A 21,307-nucleotide genomic window follows, 5' to 3' on the forward strand; every position below is an offset into this window, starting at 1 on the left:
TTTCAACACAATTGAGGTACCAAATGATGTCAAAATTTCCGATTTTTGTTGTTCTCGTATGTGACTTAACTGCTTAAAGCTAAGGTTTCAGCTTCTCACCAATAATGATGCACTCTATAGGAGATGCTACACACGAAAGGGTTAAAAAGTGGTCTAAAAAGGATGTTCACCGATATTTGACCCCCATTACACCAACAATTGTTCATTCAATCACCAATAGCGGTTCACAAAATGTCAAGTAGTGCTTCACAAATCTCCACTAGTGGTTCACAAATCTCTAGTAGTGGGGTACAAATGAGCCAATCATGGATCAAAAATGGCAAAAAAAGCCAAAAAATGACCAACTCTTGGTATATAAATGATCCACTACAGGTATATTCAATAATTAAAACCGAAGGAACCACTATTGGACCGCGATTCACTATTGGGCATCTTCACCTAATTAGAAATTTCTAGGAAAATTTTATAAGTTTTTTGCTTGATTTTTTTTTTGTAACAAAAATATGGGTTTTTTGGCAGATTTTTTAAAAGAATAAACTTTGTTATTTTTCCTGAACATATTGTGAGGAAATTTTCAGAAGATATTACACTTCAATTCTTATAATAAAATCAACGATTTTCAGTATTTAATGATATTTTTAACAATAATTTTGGTGTACAGATTTATTTACTATTTTTCTCTAGAAAATAATGAAGTTTTTTAGATTTGCAAGGTTTCTTTTTTCTTGTGATCAAGGATTCTTGTTTTTTCTGGTCTTAGATGGTTTTGCACATTTTTCCCCAAAAATCATGATTTTTATAATCTAAGAGGGTTTTGTATGATATTTTTCCCAAAAATAATTGAGGGTCTTTGAAGAGGGTTTTGCGCAATGGGTTTTTGTATGATTTTTTCCCAAAAATCATGGCTGATTTTTTATACATTTTTTTCGCAAAAATCATGGAGGGGTTTTTCATGATTTTTTCCCTCAAAAATTGAGGTTTTTTTGCAGATTATTTCGGGTTGCACCTAGGGTTTCTAAGATAAATAGTGTTCCTGCAATGAATGGGAGTTTTTGTGCAATTCTTCTACAAAGTCAACGTTGTTGCCATTTTTCTATAGCAGTGATTTTTGATAATTTTTTAACAAAAATGTGTGATTTCAACATGACATTGAGGTTTGATGATTTTTCCACAAAATTCTGGTGTTGTCTTGCAACAACTTCTTTTGACAATTTTTTTATTGATTTTTATAATTTAATTTAATTTTTTTAAATGTTGATCTTGTTGTTTGTGTCTTGAGATAATGGGAGAGATGGCTTGGTTATCTAGTATTAACTTGGAAGGGACTCACCTTGTTCTTGGCAAAAGATTCTATATGTAATATGCCAACAATGGGTAGAGCCTGTGTAATATCCCTTTTCGGATATTATCTCGTTTTCCCTTTTGTCAGTATATTTAAAATTGAATAGTGCAGAGTAAACAGTACAAAACCAACCAGCATAAATCCAAAACTCTTATGAATGTAATATTCAGATGCAATTATAAGAACATGCCATACGAGACAACAATAAAACCGAAGACTTCTCCACAAGATAATTCGTTATTTTCTAAATACATTCACGATGTTGAACATATAACCATGAATTACAAACTAATGATATAAACCAGCAAACTCTTAAATTCTTTAAACAACGTTATTGCCTTATACAACAGCAACATAACAACTAGCAACTAAAGCGTTATTGTATTATACAACAGCAATACAATAACCAACGACTATAAATCCAATCTTAAATACAGTTCTACAGTCTGATTGGAACTTAAGAGAAGAACCTGTAAGCACAATCGAGACACCTGAAATGATATCTCCCCTAACAATGGGTTTTCGTCCACTGCCTGCCTGCACGAGGGGCTACGTCCTCACACTGGCTGAAAGCTGAAGCTTTCGGAAAACTCTCACAAGAGAGAACTGGAAATCTGAATAGAAAATCAAGCATGACAAAGGATAGAGCCTCTTCTCCTTTTATTCTTGCAATGATGACCCTTCGACTTCTTTTCTGGGTTTCATCTTATCTTTCCACTTCCTCTTTTGCCCACTTGGAATATTAATTTGACTTTTAATTAATGACATTTCAACCCTCATAGTCAATTTTAATATTATAGTGATGACCCTCTAAAATTTCTAATGTCCCCAAAAAAGGGACATTACAAGTCTCCCCTCCTTGAGATTGCTTGCCCTCAAGCAATTAATACCAGGATCCCATATGAATCTGCAGTTTACCCTGAAGCCAAAACTGAAAACAATCTCGGCCGAACTGTGAAGCAAAGTGCCACTCTGCAAACCACCCGTCAACCGGATTCCTGGATCCCATATTACTCTATGAAGAAACGTTGCACCTGTAAACTGTACAACTCTGATCAACCAATACATCATGTCAAACTTGTCGCCACCTGGATCCCAAAACAATCGAACCCCACATCCATTCACCATATAGAGGTAAAAATACTTGGTAGCGTCTATAACACAACATCTTTCTACAACTCCTGCTAAACTCTCGTGGATGTGATAACTAACCAAACCATCATACCAACTGACACCATAGTCGTCCTGTAACCATGTACCCATGAGAGAACGTTGTGACATAGAAGCAGCAAACCATGTTGGATACATATCAGCATGATGTATAACCGACAGCTTTCCCTGCAAGTAATTCCCCACAAACAACTGAGTTGTATACTTGCATCCGCTAATCCCACCTTCCGAAGATGGTGAATACCCATCCCACAAAGGATGATATAATTCTGAAACCAACCTACACTGATGCATCATCAAGTCCTCTGTGCGTGGGTCAAAAGAAAAATGATGAGCACTCCTCACTATGTATTTGCGGTAAAATGCTCCAACCTCTGTCATTGGCTCATCACTAAAAACACTTGAATCAAGTAGCTGATCCCTTTGACTCTGAAAATCAACAAATCGACATCCAAAATCAGGTGCATGGAATGAAGTGACAGTTTTGCTTCCAGGAGATGGAAACAAATCAACATGAGAGCTATACTCCCAACTGGATGACACTACGCGAATGCCCTGTGTGGATGACAGAGTAGTGTCGTGTACTACCATACAAGTCTCAGGAGAATCCACCATTGTGACACAAGAGCTACCAGTACATTGTCCTGCATCAACTGTCATGATACTAACCTCAGGAGAACTTGATACAACTAGTGGTTCTCTACTATTCTCACCCAAGGTACTCATCCCAGCTGAAACCTTTGTACCTATATCTGTGATAGATGTAACCACATCCCCAATATAACCCAGGGATATAAGGTCCTCAACAATTGCCTCTGTATGTAACTGTACTATATCTGCAGTTGGTGGACACTGTGCCAAACTCAACTCCTCTGTAAACTTCTCAATCTGCAATTGTGACTCTTGAAGGGCCAACTGGGCTTTCTGCAAAGAGTTCATAGTCACCTCAAGCTCATGAGTGAGCTTATCAACCTTCTCCTCGTTTCCCTGCAATGCAACATAACAAATGTGATCCCACTCGAGAAGAATATCTCTATTTGCAAGTAGTTGTAGGTAATTTTGTTTCGTCATTCCAATCACTTCTCGGAGTGCATGTATCTCTGCAAGGGAAAAACACTATCACCATGCTCATTTGTCAAAGGAGTACCCCAACCATAGGTGGCCAACATTTGATGAGCAACATCAAAATGCTTGACGGTTGTGGCAACCATCCTATCATTAATCTTCAATTGGCTTGCTAAATAATGATCCCCTTGTGACGAAACATTTCCACACAAATCTTCCAATCTGTTATCCGCACTGTGATATGAGGCTAAATCAATGTCACTCACCATATGATAAGCAGCATCATGTGTGCTTTCATCCATGCACACCTTAACATCTAAGGTACTACTACTTTGTACCTCAAGGGATGGCTCAACTGATAAGGTAGAAGTTGCTGGTATGACAGCATCTTCACACACTTCCACTGCAATCCCATCCAAAGTACGATCCTGGGATTCCAAATCAACATATGAATCTTCTAGCTTGTTTTCAAGGGTCTGCTCTGGAAAATCAGACTGACCATGACATGAATCCTCCACATACGATGCATCATTAGTATCCAATTTCTGAGTACTTTAATGTAACAATTCAATAGGATCATTTTGCACATGTGAAAACATTGCTGTCTCATGCTCATGCAACATTTCATCATTGGTGTCGTGAAAATCTGAAGTAGCCTCAATAATAGAAACTTCTTGAGTCACCTCTTGCAAGGAGGATAAATCATTACCCAAAGCTGTGCTAGTGTTTTCTTGAATCAAGTCAGCATGTCTATCAAATTCATCATATAAATTTCTGCATACTTCATAGCAATTTGATGATACCAAATCATTTTGATGAAGAGTTGTATCATCTTTTTGTGTAGATTCTCTATCCATTTCATGTGTAAACAATTCATGAGCTATAGTGTGATATTTCTTCCTCACAAACTGTGTCTTATGGCAAAGACTCGGGTGTAAATCCATGTAACTCATGAAAGTAAGTTCCTTCTTAATTCTTTGAGGAAGAGTGCTATACTCCTTAAACATGCTAATCACTTCTTCTTCTTTGTTTTGTGGTGTTCGACCTCTACTGGAAAGAAGTGAATTGGATCCTTTAGGTAGTCCAAACTTTGAAAGCGTATGCTCTAAACGCAGCAACTCTCGACTGAGCTTGTATTGTGATTGTTCAAGATCTTTCAATGCCTATTTATTGCTAAACAACTTTGCCATAATGGCCATTTTGCTGTCCCAACTGAAAACCCTTAATATTTTGAAACCTTTATTTTCTCATAAGATAAATATTGGGACCACCTCTGTCTGAAACATAACTCTTACATGCCTGCTCAGTGGGAGTTCCTTTTAAGACATGTACGCTGTTGATTTGTATGCATAGATTTTGCTTTGCTAGTGTCACATAACCTTCAACTCTTCGAAGTCTCCAACATCAATGTGAAGCACTTATCTTGCACCATATATTTGCACAGTAAGGGTCGACGACAACTAGTTCTAGAAATTTGAAGTTTTTGTGAATATTGCTCAGACCCCATAATCAAAACTTTCCCACATGTTACTTAATTCTGAAAGTGTCGGTTTGGTATCGTCTGCAAATTTCTATCAAAAGTTTGAGGATCTCTAGAATAGATGTTTCACTGAATCACCACTGTAAGCAAATTCCCCATCCGTGGATACAAAACCCAAGGCCAGTGGTTAAGACACGGCTTATTAATGACTTTCAAACTCTGTGTGCCTCTCAACAGTTAGGCCACTTGTCTGAAGATGTTGGTTCGAAAACGTCTCTGTAATATCCAAACTCATGCACTCGTTATAGGGCCGGCAACTCCTATTTTAGAATTCCGATAGCCAAATTGTAATGTCAGGTGTCACTATTTCCCACATGTGTCGACCAGAGGAAATCCACTTTCGTTATTCTACACACTATACTCCAAACATCGGTTATCACAACTCTTAATGGGCAACCACGCCTTCTGTAACGTTTTGGCCAATAATTTTTTCTGACGATAGTCTGAGGCATAACGGCTTATGGACACAAAGGAGGTTCAGAGACTGCCGACTAGGTGTCACTAAGTAATCAACGGCTCCACCTCAGTCCTGCTGATTTGAGTTCACATGTAGACCATATATGGGACTGGTCTAACGTGAAGAAACATCAGCCAACTATTCCGACTCCCCTGCTGTAGATGGCGTTATAAGATGATGTCCGAGAGTTGATTCTTTCTGTTGATAGACATCTAGCCAACCCGATACACAATTTTTTTTTTTTTTTGAAACTGTCTGTGAGTCCAGCTTAACGGGAGAAAACCACACTTTATTCTTTCACTTTCTCCATATGTCCTTACGGAATGGGTTTGCTTGCCTGTGTTTTATTCCCCTCATCTTTCTTTGTTCGCATCTAAATGAATTCAACCCTTATACTTGACTGCTAGTGCCAAACCGATATGTTTTTCCTTAGCTGACTGCTCATCAATCCCTGCTCATCACCATCGATTGAGGAATCGTTTCTCTACACCTAAATACCATGAGACCAAAGCCGAGCTCCCCAATAAAATATTTCCCTTCCTCTTGATGCTGTCAGGACTATAATTCCTTAGACGTTATGTTTGCTCCCTACGTATACCTTCGACCTACATGAGTTTCAAATGTGAATGTGCCCATCAAGAGACTTCACCGCCAAAAATACGTGCTTATTCTTTGCAACACTGTATCTCTTCATGAAAAATGAGGCCGACCAATTCTGTAACTACTGTCGGTACTGTGAGTTCCGATTTGAGGAGAGCCCGCGACTGGAAATGAGTTTCCAACACGCAGCTACAGATCTTGTTCCCTTTGAATATAATGTGCTTTGTTGTCGACAATGGTCTCTTCCGCCGTATAAGACAAGAGATGTCTTGGACTTCACTTCCTGTGAATGGTGAGAAATTTTAATATTCCCGCATCTATATACTGTCTTGAATGCATTAACGACAGTCTGTATGGCTGTCGCCTTGACTAGTGCTTCACCCACAACCCGAGCACGATATTCTCTACGGCTACCTTGGCTACTGGTGGAGTGTATGCAATCCGCTTGGAGGGAAAAAGTCACCTCGTGACCCAGGTCTGCAATGGCGTATTGTCAAAAATGGCTGGCCCGTGAACTGGTATGGAAGGGCAGCAAGACTGTCAGCAACTTCTCCTACTCCACAACGTGATCTCCTTACTGGACGTGGGCATGGAGATACCTCAAACTGATGAAGGCCCGACCCAGTAACTTGTGTAGCAGCCCGCAACTTCAATTTGTATAATGTCGATAACTAGTAGCCACTTCCTTGATGCGTGAGTTGAGGTGATTGACTATAGGATGCCCTCCACGTGAAGATGAGTTGGGTAGACTGTTCTACTGACCGCCTCTCAATCCAACATTAATTTATCTACCTGATATTATCTCTGTTCAGAAAATGCAGCTGCTATTCGACTTTGAAAGAATTTTATTTGCTTCTCTGCCTCATAATTCTTCTCGAGCTCTGCTTTGTATAAATCTGCAAAATGGCTTTTGAAAACTTCTGAAAGCTCCTCCTGAAGAGTGTGATTATCCCGTTTGCATGCAACTAGCTTCTGCTTCAATGTTTCAATCTCCTGGTCCAAACCTGCAGTCCTCTGGGCCTGAATCCTTGTTATAATACCTATGTAGCCAGTTCCTACTTGTTGCATACACACTGTTCAATATCTTTGCGCAACTCCTCACGTTCTGCAATACCAAAACTGCATTTAACCACATTCTACTGCACAAATCTAACTGAACTCACTTCAAATGTCGGAACAAGAACCACATTTATCTTTGTCGATTTTCTGCCTGAGATATGCGTGAACCTCAAAAAGGATTTTTTTTGTTTGAATAAACTTGCATAGGATGGCAGGATCTTTGGCTCTGATACCATTGTAATATCCCTTTTCGGATATTATCTCATTTTCCTTTTTGTCAGTATATTTAAAATTGAATAGTGCAGAGTAAACAGTACAAGACCAACCAGCATAAATCCAGAACTCTTATGAATGTAATATTTAGATGCAATTATAAGAACATGCCATACGAGACAACAATAAAACCGAAGACTTCTCCACAAGATAATTCATTATTTTCTAAATACATTCACGATGTTGAACATATAACCATGAATTACAAACTAATGATATGAACCAGCAAACTCTTAAATTTTTTAAACAACGTTATTGCCTTATACCACAGCAACATAACAACTAGCAACTAAAGCGTTATTGTATTATACAACAGCAATACAATAACCAACAACTATAAATCCAATCTTAAATACAGTTCTACAGTCTGATTGGAACTTAAGAGAAGAACCTGTAAGCACAATCGAGACACTTGAAATGATATCTCCCCTGACAATGGGTTTTCGTCCACTGCCTGCCTGCACGAGGGGCTACGTCCTCACATTGGCTGAAAGCTGAAGCTTTCGGAAAACTCTCACAAGAGAGAACTGGAAATCTGAATAGAAAATCAAGCATGACAAAGGATAGAGCCTCTTCTCCTTTTATTCTTGCAACGATGACCCTTCGACTTGTTTTCTGGGTTTCATCTTATCTTTCCACTTCCTCTTTTGCCCACTTGGAATATTAATTTGACTTTTAATTAATGACATTTCAACCCTCATAGTCAATTTTAATATTATAGTGATGACCCTCTTAATATTTCTAATGTCCCCAAAAAAGGGACATTACAGCCTGGCCACCCAACAAGAAAAGCTGTGAAGCACTCCCCTAGAAAAGTGTTGGGGCTCACCCAACTAAGTAGTTATCACCTCAATTCTCTAAGAAAAGTAAAACTATGCCCCACCTTGTGGAGGAGGTAGCCCTACTATATATCCCCCACATCCCTGGCCGAGTAGCTTCTTTCCCTGCCTCTCTCTCCATCATCCCTTCCTTTGTTTTCTATTGTGCCCCATCTGCCCTGGTGATATACTTGCTGGTGCATGCAACAAGCCGATGCATGCAGAGGTATATGGCTTGCTTGTTGGTGCATGCAGAGGTATATGGCTCGTCATATAAGGAATTTTTGTTGGAAGCAGTTGGCTGATCAAAAGTCCAACTAGGAAGGGTCTGAAAAGCATGCTCATGTTGTAGAATATTTTGAAGAGAAGGAATTATGGCCAAATGACTTGTAGATTATGTCAAATCTTTTGTAGGGTAGTTAGTAGAATGAATGTTGAAGGTATTGTTGACGTGAGTTTTGTGCCACTACAACTTGCAAAATCAAACACTTACTATTTTAAATGAAATACCAAATTTTCCAACTCTCTCTTGAATCTGGGTTTTGTAATCAAATGAGACAACCTTAAGGTCCCTTCTAATTGCAGACTTTCACTCTGTTGATGTGATATGCTATGTGTCAAGGCATAATTTGGAGGCTCAAGTGGCAGGGTGGAACAAAAAATATAATTTAAGTTATATTTTATGTATATAGTGTCAGGATGTTTGAAAATGGTTTCAAATTTTTAAGAGCTATAATAGAGATTCTAGATATTGGGAGGTCCTAAATATCTTCAGCCTCAGCCAAATTTTAGTTATCAGTATGCTTCCATCAATGGTCTTTTCTATAGCTTTTCTTAACTTTCTAAGATAATTTGATACCAGATCAAAGATTTTCCAAGTTTTTTCTTGAGTTCATTTCCACATTCTTGACTAGCTTGGCCCAATTCTCATGCACATCCTTGACTGATTTGACTCCCTAGTGAGCCAAACTTGCTCAAACTTGTCTTTTAAGTTTTATGTTTGGAGACTTGAGAATTGCCAATGAACAAAGAGTGCCTACAACAACTAAGTGAAAAGAGGGGGTCCCCATTTGCAATGGGCAATGGCGCGAAACCTCACAACATGTATCAAAGTAATAGTGTAATATTTAGTTTAATGGTGAAGTAAGCAACTTAATTTTAAGTCAGTGATTAAGTTTATAGTAACTTTCTTTTTCTTCGTTAGTTCTTGATCATTTGTATTATGGAAATATTTTCTTGTAATTGCTTATATACTGAGTATTCTCCTCCTTTTGTTTAACATTGAATGTTACAATTGATTATCTTTTGAAGGCATGGGTTGATTCGTTAGGGGAGAATAATTTGTATAATGCTCCTTTGTTTTTTTCTACACTGAAATTGGATTGAGTTCAGTAACAAGTCTGAGGGGCAACATTTCCAGCAATAGGTTTCTTGAATTGTTATTAAATGTAAGGTTTTGTACTTGCTACTAATAGCTGTAGTTATCTAAAATACAAGTGCTAACAAAATGTAGAAGCACATTCACACATTCCATTTCAGCATAAATGATGGAAAAGAAATGAAGGTTTCTAATAACATCCATAAGGCCAAACAGCCGATGGGACCCATGGGAAAATAGCAAGCAAAACGAGCAAGTGAAAATCAGAACACAGTATCCCCCACCAAGTTTCTTTCTCTTTCAGCATCTCTGATCTTCTACTGTGTATCTTAATAGGTAAGCTGTTAGTTGGATCTCACATATAAAAATTGAACCGTTTCGTTAGCAAATTCCCTGAATCCACAATATGCTATACCTTAAAAATTATTGGAAGCATGGTATTCACAACTCTTCAAATCAATAATTACAATGAGAATGTAATTTTTTATTTGCATGAAAAGCAATAAGGAGGCAGTAATGATGTGCTTCTCAATTGTTTTGACAGAATCAGAGGCATTGTACATAATAAAAATAACTTAATTTACATTTTTCTATTAGCATCAATGTGTTGAAGAATCTGGAGTTGCATTACATGACAGGATTATTTGTTTATCTGTAACAGAGATAAAAGTTTTGAATCTTTTACTCTTCTGTTGTAAATTGCAACAACTTCAATCATATGGACCCTATGATAAATATAATTTGCAAGCACCATAGATTCAAAATAATGGAATTAGCAGAACCAACCAGAGACTTGAACAAAAAATGTGTTGGATATAACTGATAGTGAAGGTTATTGAAGTAAGATGAAGTAAGATGCATCCCCACTATCTTGCATTATTGCATTACATCAATCTGTTGTCGTGTGTGTGTGTGTGTGTGTGTGTGAGAGAGAGAGAGAGAGAGAGAGAGAGAGAGAGAGAGAGAGCGAGCTTTTCCTAGGGCTTCCAGAGGGAAGCTGGATGTGCATGCTCCTTTCAAAGGTCTCTGCAGAACAAAGAATATTGTGATTGGATATCCACACCCCTTCCTAGGGTCTCTACAAGAAAGATTAGTATAATTAGATATCCATACCCATTTCAAGGGTCTCCACAGAAAAGAGAGTATAGTAATAGATTATACACAACTCTTCCAAGGGTCCACAAAAAACGGTGCCATATGGGAACTAGAGTTTTATAACAAACATCTCAATATTCTTGTTAGTTGAGGATTACATATATGGTGCATTTGTCACTACCATTTGCCTCATCATGTGTTGTTTGGGTTCCTGCTTGTTAAATTCAATTATCAAGTTTTATATTATGGTTGCCTGGTCTAAAGAGACAATCATGACATCTAAATGAGACTTGATAGCTTTGCCAAATGATGCAATTATAAAAAACAACTCTTCATATAAGGAAATGTGGTCCTTTTGGTTAATTCACCATTCATTGAGTTTCACTTTATTTTTCCACATATTCCCCCTAAATATCTATACGAAGAATAGGGAAGCATGTTAATGTTGGGTAATGATGAAATAAGGAAGTATTTCAGTAGTACATTGAATCTCATTAGAGAAGTACGAGTGGACAATGTGTGAGTTTGTTTCAAGTATTCTAATGTAAAGACTATTATGTTGCAGTTTGAAGCGGATTCTTATGCTTTGTAGAATAGAGTTAGTAAAATGAAAAGTATGATTATAGTGCAAATTAATTCCTTTCTGAAAGTAGAACTTAGGTGAGTTTCTTGGTATGGTTTTCTGATTTAGCTCTGGTTGGATGCAGGAGTTGAATGTATTGCTGCATGGCTACATGGACATTTAGAAGGGTGTATACCCGTTGTTGTCATCACTGGATCTATGTCTGCTTCAACGGAAACTCAAGGCAATGTGTTGGCCAAACATTTTGAAAAGGGCCTATCATTTGGCCTATCATCAAGTGATAATGAAGCAGTTATGGTGCGGATTTTGTATGCTAGCTAGTTTCTCAATGCAGAGTGATACAAATGTCATTCTTGGCTTTTCCTGTCTGCTTTCTCAGTTGTTTCTTCATTTCATATTTTCCAATAAAGTGTTTGCAAAGTCAATTGTTCCTGGAAGATTGAGGATGGCTTCTTGATAGATTAAAAAAATTATATTATTTTCCAACATTAACCGACAATTAGAATGTGGGATATATATTTGTTGATTCAGAACATAGTGAGATAGGTTCAGTGATATTGTCTTTGAGCCTTGGGTTGTAAAGGAGTGTTATGTACAGAATTACTTTTATACTGAGAATAATGTATTAATCATTTCATAGAGATTATATTTCCACAGTTCATTGCAAGTCTGGTTGATTTTTAGTGTGAATACTTTTGAATCAAAATACTGCCACTCATTTTCACATTGATAATTTGGATGTTATTTCTTGAAATTAGCTTTGCAAGGGAGACTAGAGTTATTGCTTTCTCTTGAATACCTAGTTTGCTGGGCAGATGTCATTCCATATGTTTCTAATTTATCTAAGTTATGAGCACAGGCAGTCATAATTGTGGAATGGAATCACCTCACCCAAGAGCCACTTGAGCACCAGAGCCTTGTGTCAGCTCTTTCTTACGGTCACAGCGGGGACTAAAGTGATATTTGCAATGTCATTTTTCTCATACATCTGGAGAATTGTTAGGCTAGGAGAAATGTCCATGGCTTCCCTAGCTTCATTGCTACTTGTATTTGTAGGTGGGCTACCACCTCCCCTGACACCCATGGTATTCAATGTTTGTTCCTGTATCTGTGGGGTACACATCCCTGTGGCTGCATATAATACCCAATTCTGCAAGATAGAAGGAAACCGCTCTGATAGCACTTTAAGAGCTCTGGTGGCTCATCCCGTGTTCTAGTGGCAACTAGATAAATAATTCTTTTACAGAATTTGTTTTGTTTATGTGTTTTGGAATTTTATGCTTTTTTTTGTATTTCTGATAATGAGAACAATGCGTGGAAGAAAACAAACTCTCTTGAAAAAACCAGATAAGCAATACTGATTTCATTCAATCGATAACCACTTACATACACTTGGAACTATTGGAACCTAGAAATTCGATTAACAGCAATTATGAGAACCTGTTCTACCGACGCAGCCCTGTAGTTTTGCTAGGATTGATTACAATCTTCATACAATGCTAAAAAACTCCTAGATGTCTATATCTGGAATAAAAGCGCAACCCAAAAGAGCATGCGATTAGGCCTGGAGGTTTGGTGTTAGGCCTAGAAGGCTCAGGTGGTGGCTTATGTGGAATGACTTCTTTCAAAAAACACCACAAACTAGGATCCCTTGCTGCAATTCTTATTTGCAGGCTGCCAATTACAACCTCTGCAAACTATACCTCTGCCAACTAATTGAAACTCCACTAAATTTTATGCATTTAACCACAATCATGACCACTTGGACGAAGCCATTGATGTCTGCAAAGCTTGACTAATCTCTCACCACCTCTAATTGCTGAAACTCAAGAAGAAGTCCGTTCTTCCAACGTTGATTCTTTTAAAACCTTTGCACTCCAGTTACTTTTCATTTACAAGCCAAAATATCAAATGCATAAAGAGAAGTTTTCAGCTTTGAGCTTTTATGATTCTCCTCTATGCAAATTGATCATGTAGCTTCTCAATCACATTTCACATAAACATATTTTCTTTTGATGTAGGTTGACTTTTATAATAAGTAATAACTCCATCCTAAGTCTAGGCGCCCAATTTCAAATCATATTAGATGCTTAGACTTTCTGCTAACTTTAAAACATTATAATAAGCCATTATAATGTATCAGTAATAATTATAAGTTTGGCCTATTAAATTCCTCCAAGAAGTCAACTCTGAATCCAGATATTCACTGATTGTAGAACACAAATACACTACTAAAGTGGGGTTGGGGGGTGGGGAGGGGATAGGGAATTAGGAGTGTATAACTTTCCAACCATAAATTTACTGATTAATCTATAAGTTCAGCATCAAAAGTAAGTAGAATACCATGCACAAGAAACATAGCACAAGATCTAACGTGGAAAACCAATGCAGGAAAAATCACCAATACAAGGATTTCTAGGAGCTACTGTCCAAATCGAGTCACAAGTCTGTCTGTCCACTTACAACTTAAAGGGCATCAACCCCAAGGAATCAACAAACTACGCAATCTCAAGAGCTTCAACTCTCTCACAGTATGAGCACCTAATCCATTCAAACTAAGCATCAACTTAGTTACAAAAATAGAATATTGTTTCAGCATATACATCCATTCAATTGATATTTACATTCCTTCTTTATGTCAATCATAGATGAACTCTGAACCAAAACTGCAGACACACTGTGAAGTTCTCTACAAAATGATTTGCATTTAGACACTATTCAATATTTCAGTTGTAAAATAAAAAATATCAGAGATCTGATCCGTAGATTTAAATTCACTGTAAGATTTCCTTTCATTTCTGATTTGGTGACAAACTCAATCTGAATATATCTGGTGATCACTGTTACTGTAATGACAATTGGTACCAATCTGGAGAAGGAAATGTAATAAGACTTGATAGACTGTGAAAACAATTGTAACCCTTTTCAAATAAATGTACTTATTCCAAAATTAAAACTGTGCTGATAAATTTTTGCTGCTGCACCTATAGTTCTGTAATGTTTCCGCTCCGCATCAATTTCTTTTACACAGACTGCTCCAAATAGTAGGTCTTAATAGCCACCGTCTACAGTCTCCAATACTTCAGATTGCCTCGGTCTCAAAAGGTAAGTTTGTCTTTCATATTTGAGACACGATTTCAACTCTTATCATTGCCCAGAATTCTACAACCATTTCACTGTCATGTCTGATTCATTGTTTTACATGCTTCAAATGCTGAAGTGCACCATATATAGGAACCAATTAGTTAGAATTAGTTACAACTTCAAACACGTAACATAACTGGTCTCTTGTTTAATTGAATATAAACATATACAATATATCTTATTCAATCATAACAAAAATCTGACATGTTAATTTGCAAACTTTACAAGTGAGGTTTATTAAATTGTTCACTGGTGGGGTGAAAACTGTGTGACGTGGCTATTCATTACGTGGACACTCCTCACCGACTTGGAAAGAAAATAAATTAATTTTATAATACAAAGACATCAGAAAGACATAACCACTTCCATGCACACCGGAAGTCTTTTGTTTTTATCGGGTTGTAAAACACAGAGCCTTCCATATTCAACACCTGTTATTTAACCTGCATAAGACAATATTGGAGGTTATCATGTTCGACTCTTTGAACACTTTCTCCATCGTTTGCAGATGTTAGAATGAAACAAAATAATTATATGTTCGACATCTGACAGATAGGAGAATGACTGTGTCCGTAAGTGCTGGCTTCTTTCAACGATGGATAACTTTGTTATCAGATATATAAAATTTAAATATATAACTGCTGGTTCTGTGCTGTCAACCCATTTTTATTAATAATTGTAGAACTGTGATATGGCCCGAAAACAAATTCTGATTCATGTTTCCAAAGGAATATAACACCATCATTTACACATCATCTGAAATTTCTATGCAATCCCACACTGGCACACTAGAATCCAATAAACTCGCTGAAGATACATACTGATTTACCAGGCTTGTAATCAAACACTGATATGCTGGCTTGCTGAAGTTACTTGTAAGCAAAGTAATGAGAATCGGAATTGGATTGGAATCGGCAAGGCCGAATCAAATCAAGAATTGGCCATGAATTGGAATTGGACCGGCCACGAATCGGCAAATTAAAAAAACCCTTGAAATTTAGAGATTGTAACAATTTAAAACTTATTTCATGCACCTTTTATTGAATATAACCTAAACACACTATAACATCATCAAATAGAAGCTAATATATACATGAACAAGGAACATCAATGATAAATCCATCAAATATGTTACACGTAAAATATATATTGTAGCTGAAGTAAATAGAAATCTTAGGATCATAATGAGTCAAATTATAGTGTTGATGATTGATAGCTTCTGTCGGTTGAACATATATTTAATTATATGAGATATAAATATATGAGAGAAACACACACACACACACACACACACACACACATCTAAAAATTATCTGATTAACGAATAGACATATCTATTCATGGCTTATACTCAATATAAATGTAAGTGATTGTTGCATTTGGAAAACGCATACCAATAAGGCAGTGCTACTACATTTGCAGTGATCCTCAAAAACTAGCATGGTATCAGAGCCAGTTTGCAAATATAGACAGCAAAGGCAATCATTTATGAGATCACATTTCTTTAAGCTGTATACTATCAAAGAACTTGGCCATACTTGTCAATGCAATATGCTCCAATGAATGTTGACCTCCTATTCTGAAACTCCCATTCATTCTTTGCATTAATGTTTGATAATGACATATCAAATTACATAGGTGATTAGAATTAACAATTGGCATTTGCAACTACAGCATCGTGGAACTTCATAAGCTGCTATGGAGTTGTGGGATGCACCTTTAATGCTGCTAAAACTTTTTCATCAAAACTATTTTGTGTATATTGGGTAGATACTACCTATTCCACAAGACCACATTGCTTTGAAGGCATTTTATCAGTCACGATAGTTGGAGGGACATGTCCTTCATGAACGCAGCAGATTTCATTGCAAATGGGAGGAAAGCTCAGTGAAGTCAAAATTATATATATTTTATTTGTGTGGAAGAGCTTCAATGCTTGACATGATATTTGTCATGATAGAGTTGTGCGTAACATGCACTATTTTTTTTTTTTACGTAAGAAGTGATGTCTTACTAAACTTTAACTTTTTGCCTTCTTTTTTACTATGTTGAAAAATATCTGTCTAAAGCTTTATATTAGTGACGAACTATTGAAGAATCAAATATATTGATGGATTTGGACATGGTTTCAATAAACGTTGATTTGGGAAAATATTCTCATCTGTAGATTGCAGCAGTTTGGAAAAAAATGGCGTTAGCAAGGCAAAAATGAGGATATTAAGAAATATTGCTTGAGTTGTCAGTCTAGAAACCATATCAATTCAGTTACCTCCCACAGGAAACAAATAGGGCAATGGAGAACGTGTCTATCTGTGCTTATTGGGACACATCAAATCTTAATCAATTTTGGACAATGATTTGTTTGAGAATGAGACAGTGAATCTAGACATATAATAAGTGTCCTAACAAACCACAAGATAATGGATGATGATAAAAACCATCATGAAAGTTGTGATGAGTTCATTGAAAGACATCAAATCCAATGACAGTCGGACATGCTGCCAATCAAAGTCAGGGGTAAAACTCATTGCATGACATAAGAGCATATTGCAAGTCACTGCTATGGTGAATGATATGCAATGACACCAAAGGAAAGGTAACCTGTGATACAAGAAACTCCTAGCAAGTGATAGACCCGTAATGATAGGAGGTCAGAAGTCTTCGAGAAAGGGATTATAGGAGGTAATGATATTAATGTTTAACGAGATGACAAGTAATTTAGCGATTAAGCATAGATGAGTAATAAATCACAATGTTTGGTCCATAAACTATCGGTACCCTCGATCAATGTTTAAGTACCATACATTACAGATTAAATTGATTAAAGAGCGAATTGCATAATAACATAACAGACAAAGAGATGTAATTTGTTTTATGAAGGGTGAGATCATTACTATAATAATAATAATAAGTCGTAGAGATGGCATCTTGGAAAGACCATTGCAGGAGTTAAAACTATATATAAATTAATAACTACAAATGAGAAAAGAGATACTGAAGCAAGGCTTTTAGAAAATGGTATTCCTTAGAGGAATATGAATTGAGAAGATAATAGCAGATACAAAAGTGTAGCATGATGTAGCATATGGAATCGACATGATATATGGTAGAGATAATGAATATTTCTCTACCTTGGAGAGATTTGAGAAATTAATGCATGGTGGGGATGAGTGAGTAGTGATGGTACGAGTCGCTACTAAATGAATATGAAATGCTAGCATTGACTTTGCCCTTCTTGTTAGGTCCTGATGTGTATTGACAACAAGATGGTTATCTTTAAATTGTAGAGTGAGGGGCATGCCTCTGTTTTCCTTAATTAAGAACTGAGCTTAATAGAAGTAGTCATTTGGAGGGCACGATCCTTTGACTACATGAGATAAGTATTCTCTTTTGAGTACAAATTCTAATCTTAATATAGTAAATCTCTCTTGTATTTCTATACGTACCATGAGAGTTATGTGCCTTGATCTTTTCTTGTAAGAATGTTGTTGCAAAAAAAATGGAGATTGATATCAAATTTAGAGGGAATTAGACACTTCTTCAAAAACAATTTTAGATGAGGAGCTTAGATGATTGATATTCAAAGGGAGTTCGAAAGTCATTATTTGTTACTACTTGGTTCTAATGGGCCTACCTCCTGTGTTCATCACGAGAAAGTAACGACTTCCAAATGATTATCACTTGTAATTGCAGAAGTTATTGAAACGTGACGATCTTACAATAACCTAGTTTTCTATTATGATGGATATCTTACTATGTCTATGCAGATCATGATAACTTATACATTACATGGTGGATGTTTATATGGTATGCATTATGAGAATGCAGGTGCACATACCTTATAAACATTTTTGAGTACATGGTGAATGTTATGCAAATTGATGTTCTAGAGGCCATTACATAGAGTACGTGGTGAATATCATACGACTTGATGTTCTGGAGGCCATTACTCACAGTACTTGGTGAATATCTTGCATTTGACTCTTGAGGCCATTACTCAAAGAGTATATGGTGAATATCATATGTTGATATTTTGTAGATCAATACTCAAATGTGATATCATTTGTTGATATTTTGCAGACCGTTAGCTTATTTGAGTACATGGTGAATATCAAGTGTTGATATTATGAAGACCATTACTCAGGGTATTTGCTGAATATCATATGTTGATATTCTGAAGGCCAACTATCATGATATCTGTTAGTGAAATAGGATCGATTAAACATTTTTGTAACTTGTAATAGCACTTGTGGATATTTTATACATTTTCCAAGTTACTATACAAATGAATATATAGGTGATATAAAGAGGCATGCCTCTTGAAGATACATGTCTCTTTAATATATTAACTTACATTAGTTATAGCTATAACATAATTAATATACCCTCAATATATTATAATGATTATATATATATATATATATATATATATATATATATATATATATATATATATATATATATATATATATATATATATATATATCACTCTTAATATAAGTTAATTATTCCATATATATAATATAATTTATCCGATAGAATTATAACATTATCACTCCCTCTTAATGAAGAAGGATAAAACACATAGATATTACACCATAGGTAAAATATTTCAAGAATAATACATATAGGAAATCTTTGATCAGAAGATTTCTAGAATATGATATCATATAAATATTGACCTATCAGTATATCAATACATGATATTCATCAATTACTATTTGATATCATATTAGGTAACATGAGCATTGGCCTATCAGAACATCAATCAAATGATATTCACCAAGTACTCTGAGTAATGGCCTATCAGAACATCAACTAAATGATATTCACCAAGTACTCAATGCGGTAATGGCCTATCAGAATATGAAGGCAAGATATTCACCAAGTACCTAAAATATATTTATACAAACAACTTGTAGATAGTCAAATTAATGACATCTAACACCTAGTTGTTGATTTATAAGATAAAGCCTTTCATGATTTATTTAAACATTTACACAAAATGTATATCATGATACAAGCTATTGTAAGGTCGTCACCTTTCAATAACTTGTCCTAATACAAGTGATAATCATTTAGAAGTCGTCACTTATTCATGACGCACATAGGGGATAGGCTCATACATTTATGACATTAAAAGTTCGCATGAAGTCTCCACGAATACTTTTCATCTTCTTGTCAAGGTTACTAATAAAGTGTCAAAGCTCTCTCTTAGTTTGATATCAACTTTTCTGACCTCCTAGCACAAGGTTCTCTCCAATGAAGTGTCAGACTTCCTCTGAACCTGTTATCATCCTTCTAACCTCTAGGAATATATTTGGAAAAAGGAAATAAAAATAACCAAGGATGGGAACAAACTTTGGAAAAAATAGACAACCAAATAGAAGCTTGGAAAGGGAAATGGTTGACTAAGGCCAGGAGAGCAACAAAAATCAAAGTCATATTATCGGGTATACCTACTTATCAACTCTTGTGTTTACAACTACCTAAGAACATAAATCAAAAAATTGAAAAGAAATTAAGAGATTTCTTTTGGAATGGCCAATAAGACAAAAAGAAGGCAATATTAATCAGATGGAAAAAAATATGTAGGCCTAAAGAAAGAGGACTGGGAATTAAAAACCTAGATTAGCAGAATGAAGCCTTAGGAGAAAAACAAGTATGGAGAGTGTATCAAGAAAGAGACAACAAATGGGCCAGAATTCTATATAATAAATATCTTAATGCATCAGACAACACTTAATTATTTAGAACCAGGAACCCTCTGAGAGGTTTGGCAGCATGGAACTTCTTAATGAAGTGTCGTCCCCTCATAACCAAACATACGACATGGGATATCGGGAAAGGAGATAAAGCGTTATTCTGGGAAGACTTTTGGAATGGGTATCCCCCCATGAACACTCTGATGTAACCTGTAATGCCAAAATACACTTACAGACAATCTAGGGATCTAAAGTTGGAGATTATATCCAAAAAATTCAAACCAATGAAGAAACCTCCTGGGAATGGAAATCCTTAGTCAAATGTGGTCTTAATCAGACAGATCAAGAAATCCTAGAAAATATACTTAAATATTGACCAATCAAAGTTAAAAATAGGGAGGAAAGACTTCTCTGGGCAGCATCGAAAGATGGAAGGTATAAAGTAAAAGAAGGATATAAACAAATTACTTATTCACAAAGATGGGAAGCTATAAACATCCTAATGAACCTCTATTAGGATCCAGCAGGGCTTCCAAAAGAAAGAATCTTCTTATGGGTAGCCATCGAAAAAAGAATCCTAACAGCGGACAGAGTTAGAAAAATGGGATTTGAAGGTCCATCAAGATGTACCCTCTGTAAAGAAGAATTTGAAACAGCAGAGCATCTTTGATAGCAATGCAAATTTGTGAAGGAATGTTGGATATGGCTCAAATCAAAACTAAATTGGACTGCCCCTCTATCGGAAAATTGGCTAGATCACTTGACAGGATGGCCAAAAAAAGTAGACAAGAAAGTTTATGGTGAACTCTGGAATATTACTCAAGCAATTCTAGTTTGGGAGATATGGAAAGAGAGAAACAGGCATATCTTTCAAGACGTAAAACTTAATATACCATCTCTTTGCAACAAGATTGAGGCCAACATTGTGGAGGTAATAAATAGCGATCTAAGGAAAAATTCAAAAGAAGAAGGATCTTCCACAAAATGGGATGCTGAAATTAAAAAACACTGGAAACATCTAATCAACCCACCCCTCACATATAAGAGGAATAACAATGTAGCCAGAAAAGAATGCAAA

General features: G+C 36.2%; 1 protein-coding gene across 4 annotated transcripts in view; it reads left to right on the top strand.

Moving 5' to 3' along the window:
- The window catches only part of LOC149530900 (uncharacterized), a 359,431-nt gene that overhangs the window by 65,065 nt on the left and 273,059 nt on the right, over positions 1-21,307 (top strand). For all 4 annotated transcript variants that reach the window (XR_016359208.1, XM_089811737.1, XM_089811740.1 and 1 more), the window contains exon 6: positions 11,505-11,677. Coding sequence is in view for 3 of the 4 variants with exons in the window: in XM_089811737.1 (XP_089667863.1) it covers positions 11,505-11,677 (173 nt within the window). In the remaining variant the exon portion in view is untranslated. The remainder of the gene's footprint in view (positions 1-11,504; positions 11,678-21,307) is intronic.

This window comes from Cupressus sempervirens, chromosome 11 (assembly GCF_028749045.1).
Source record: "Cupressus sempervirens isolate cs-2001-9-10 chromosome 11, ASM2874904v1, whole genome shotgun sequence".
Classification (NCBI taxonomy): Eukaryota; Viridiplantae; Streptophyta; class Pinopsida; order Cupressales; family Cupressaceae; genus Cupressus; species Cupressus sempervirens.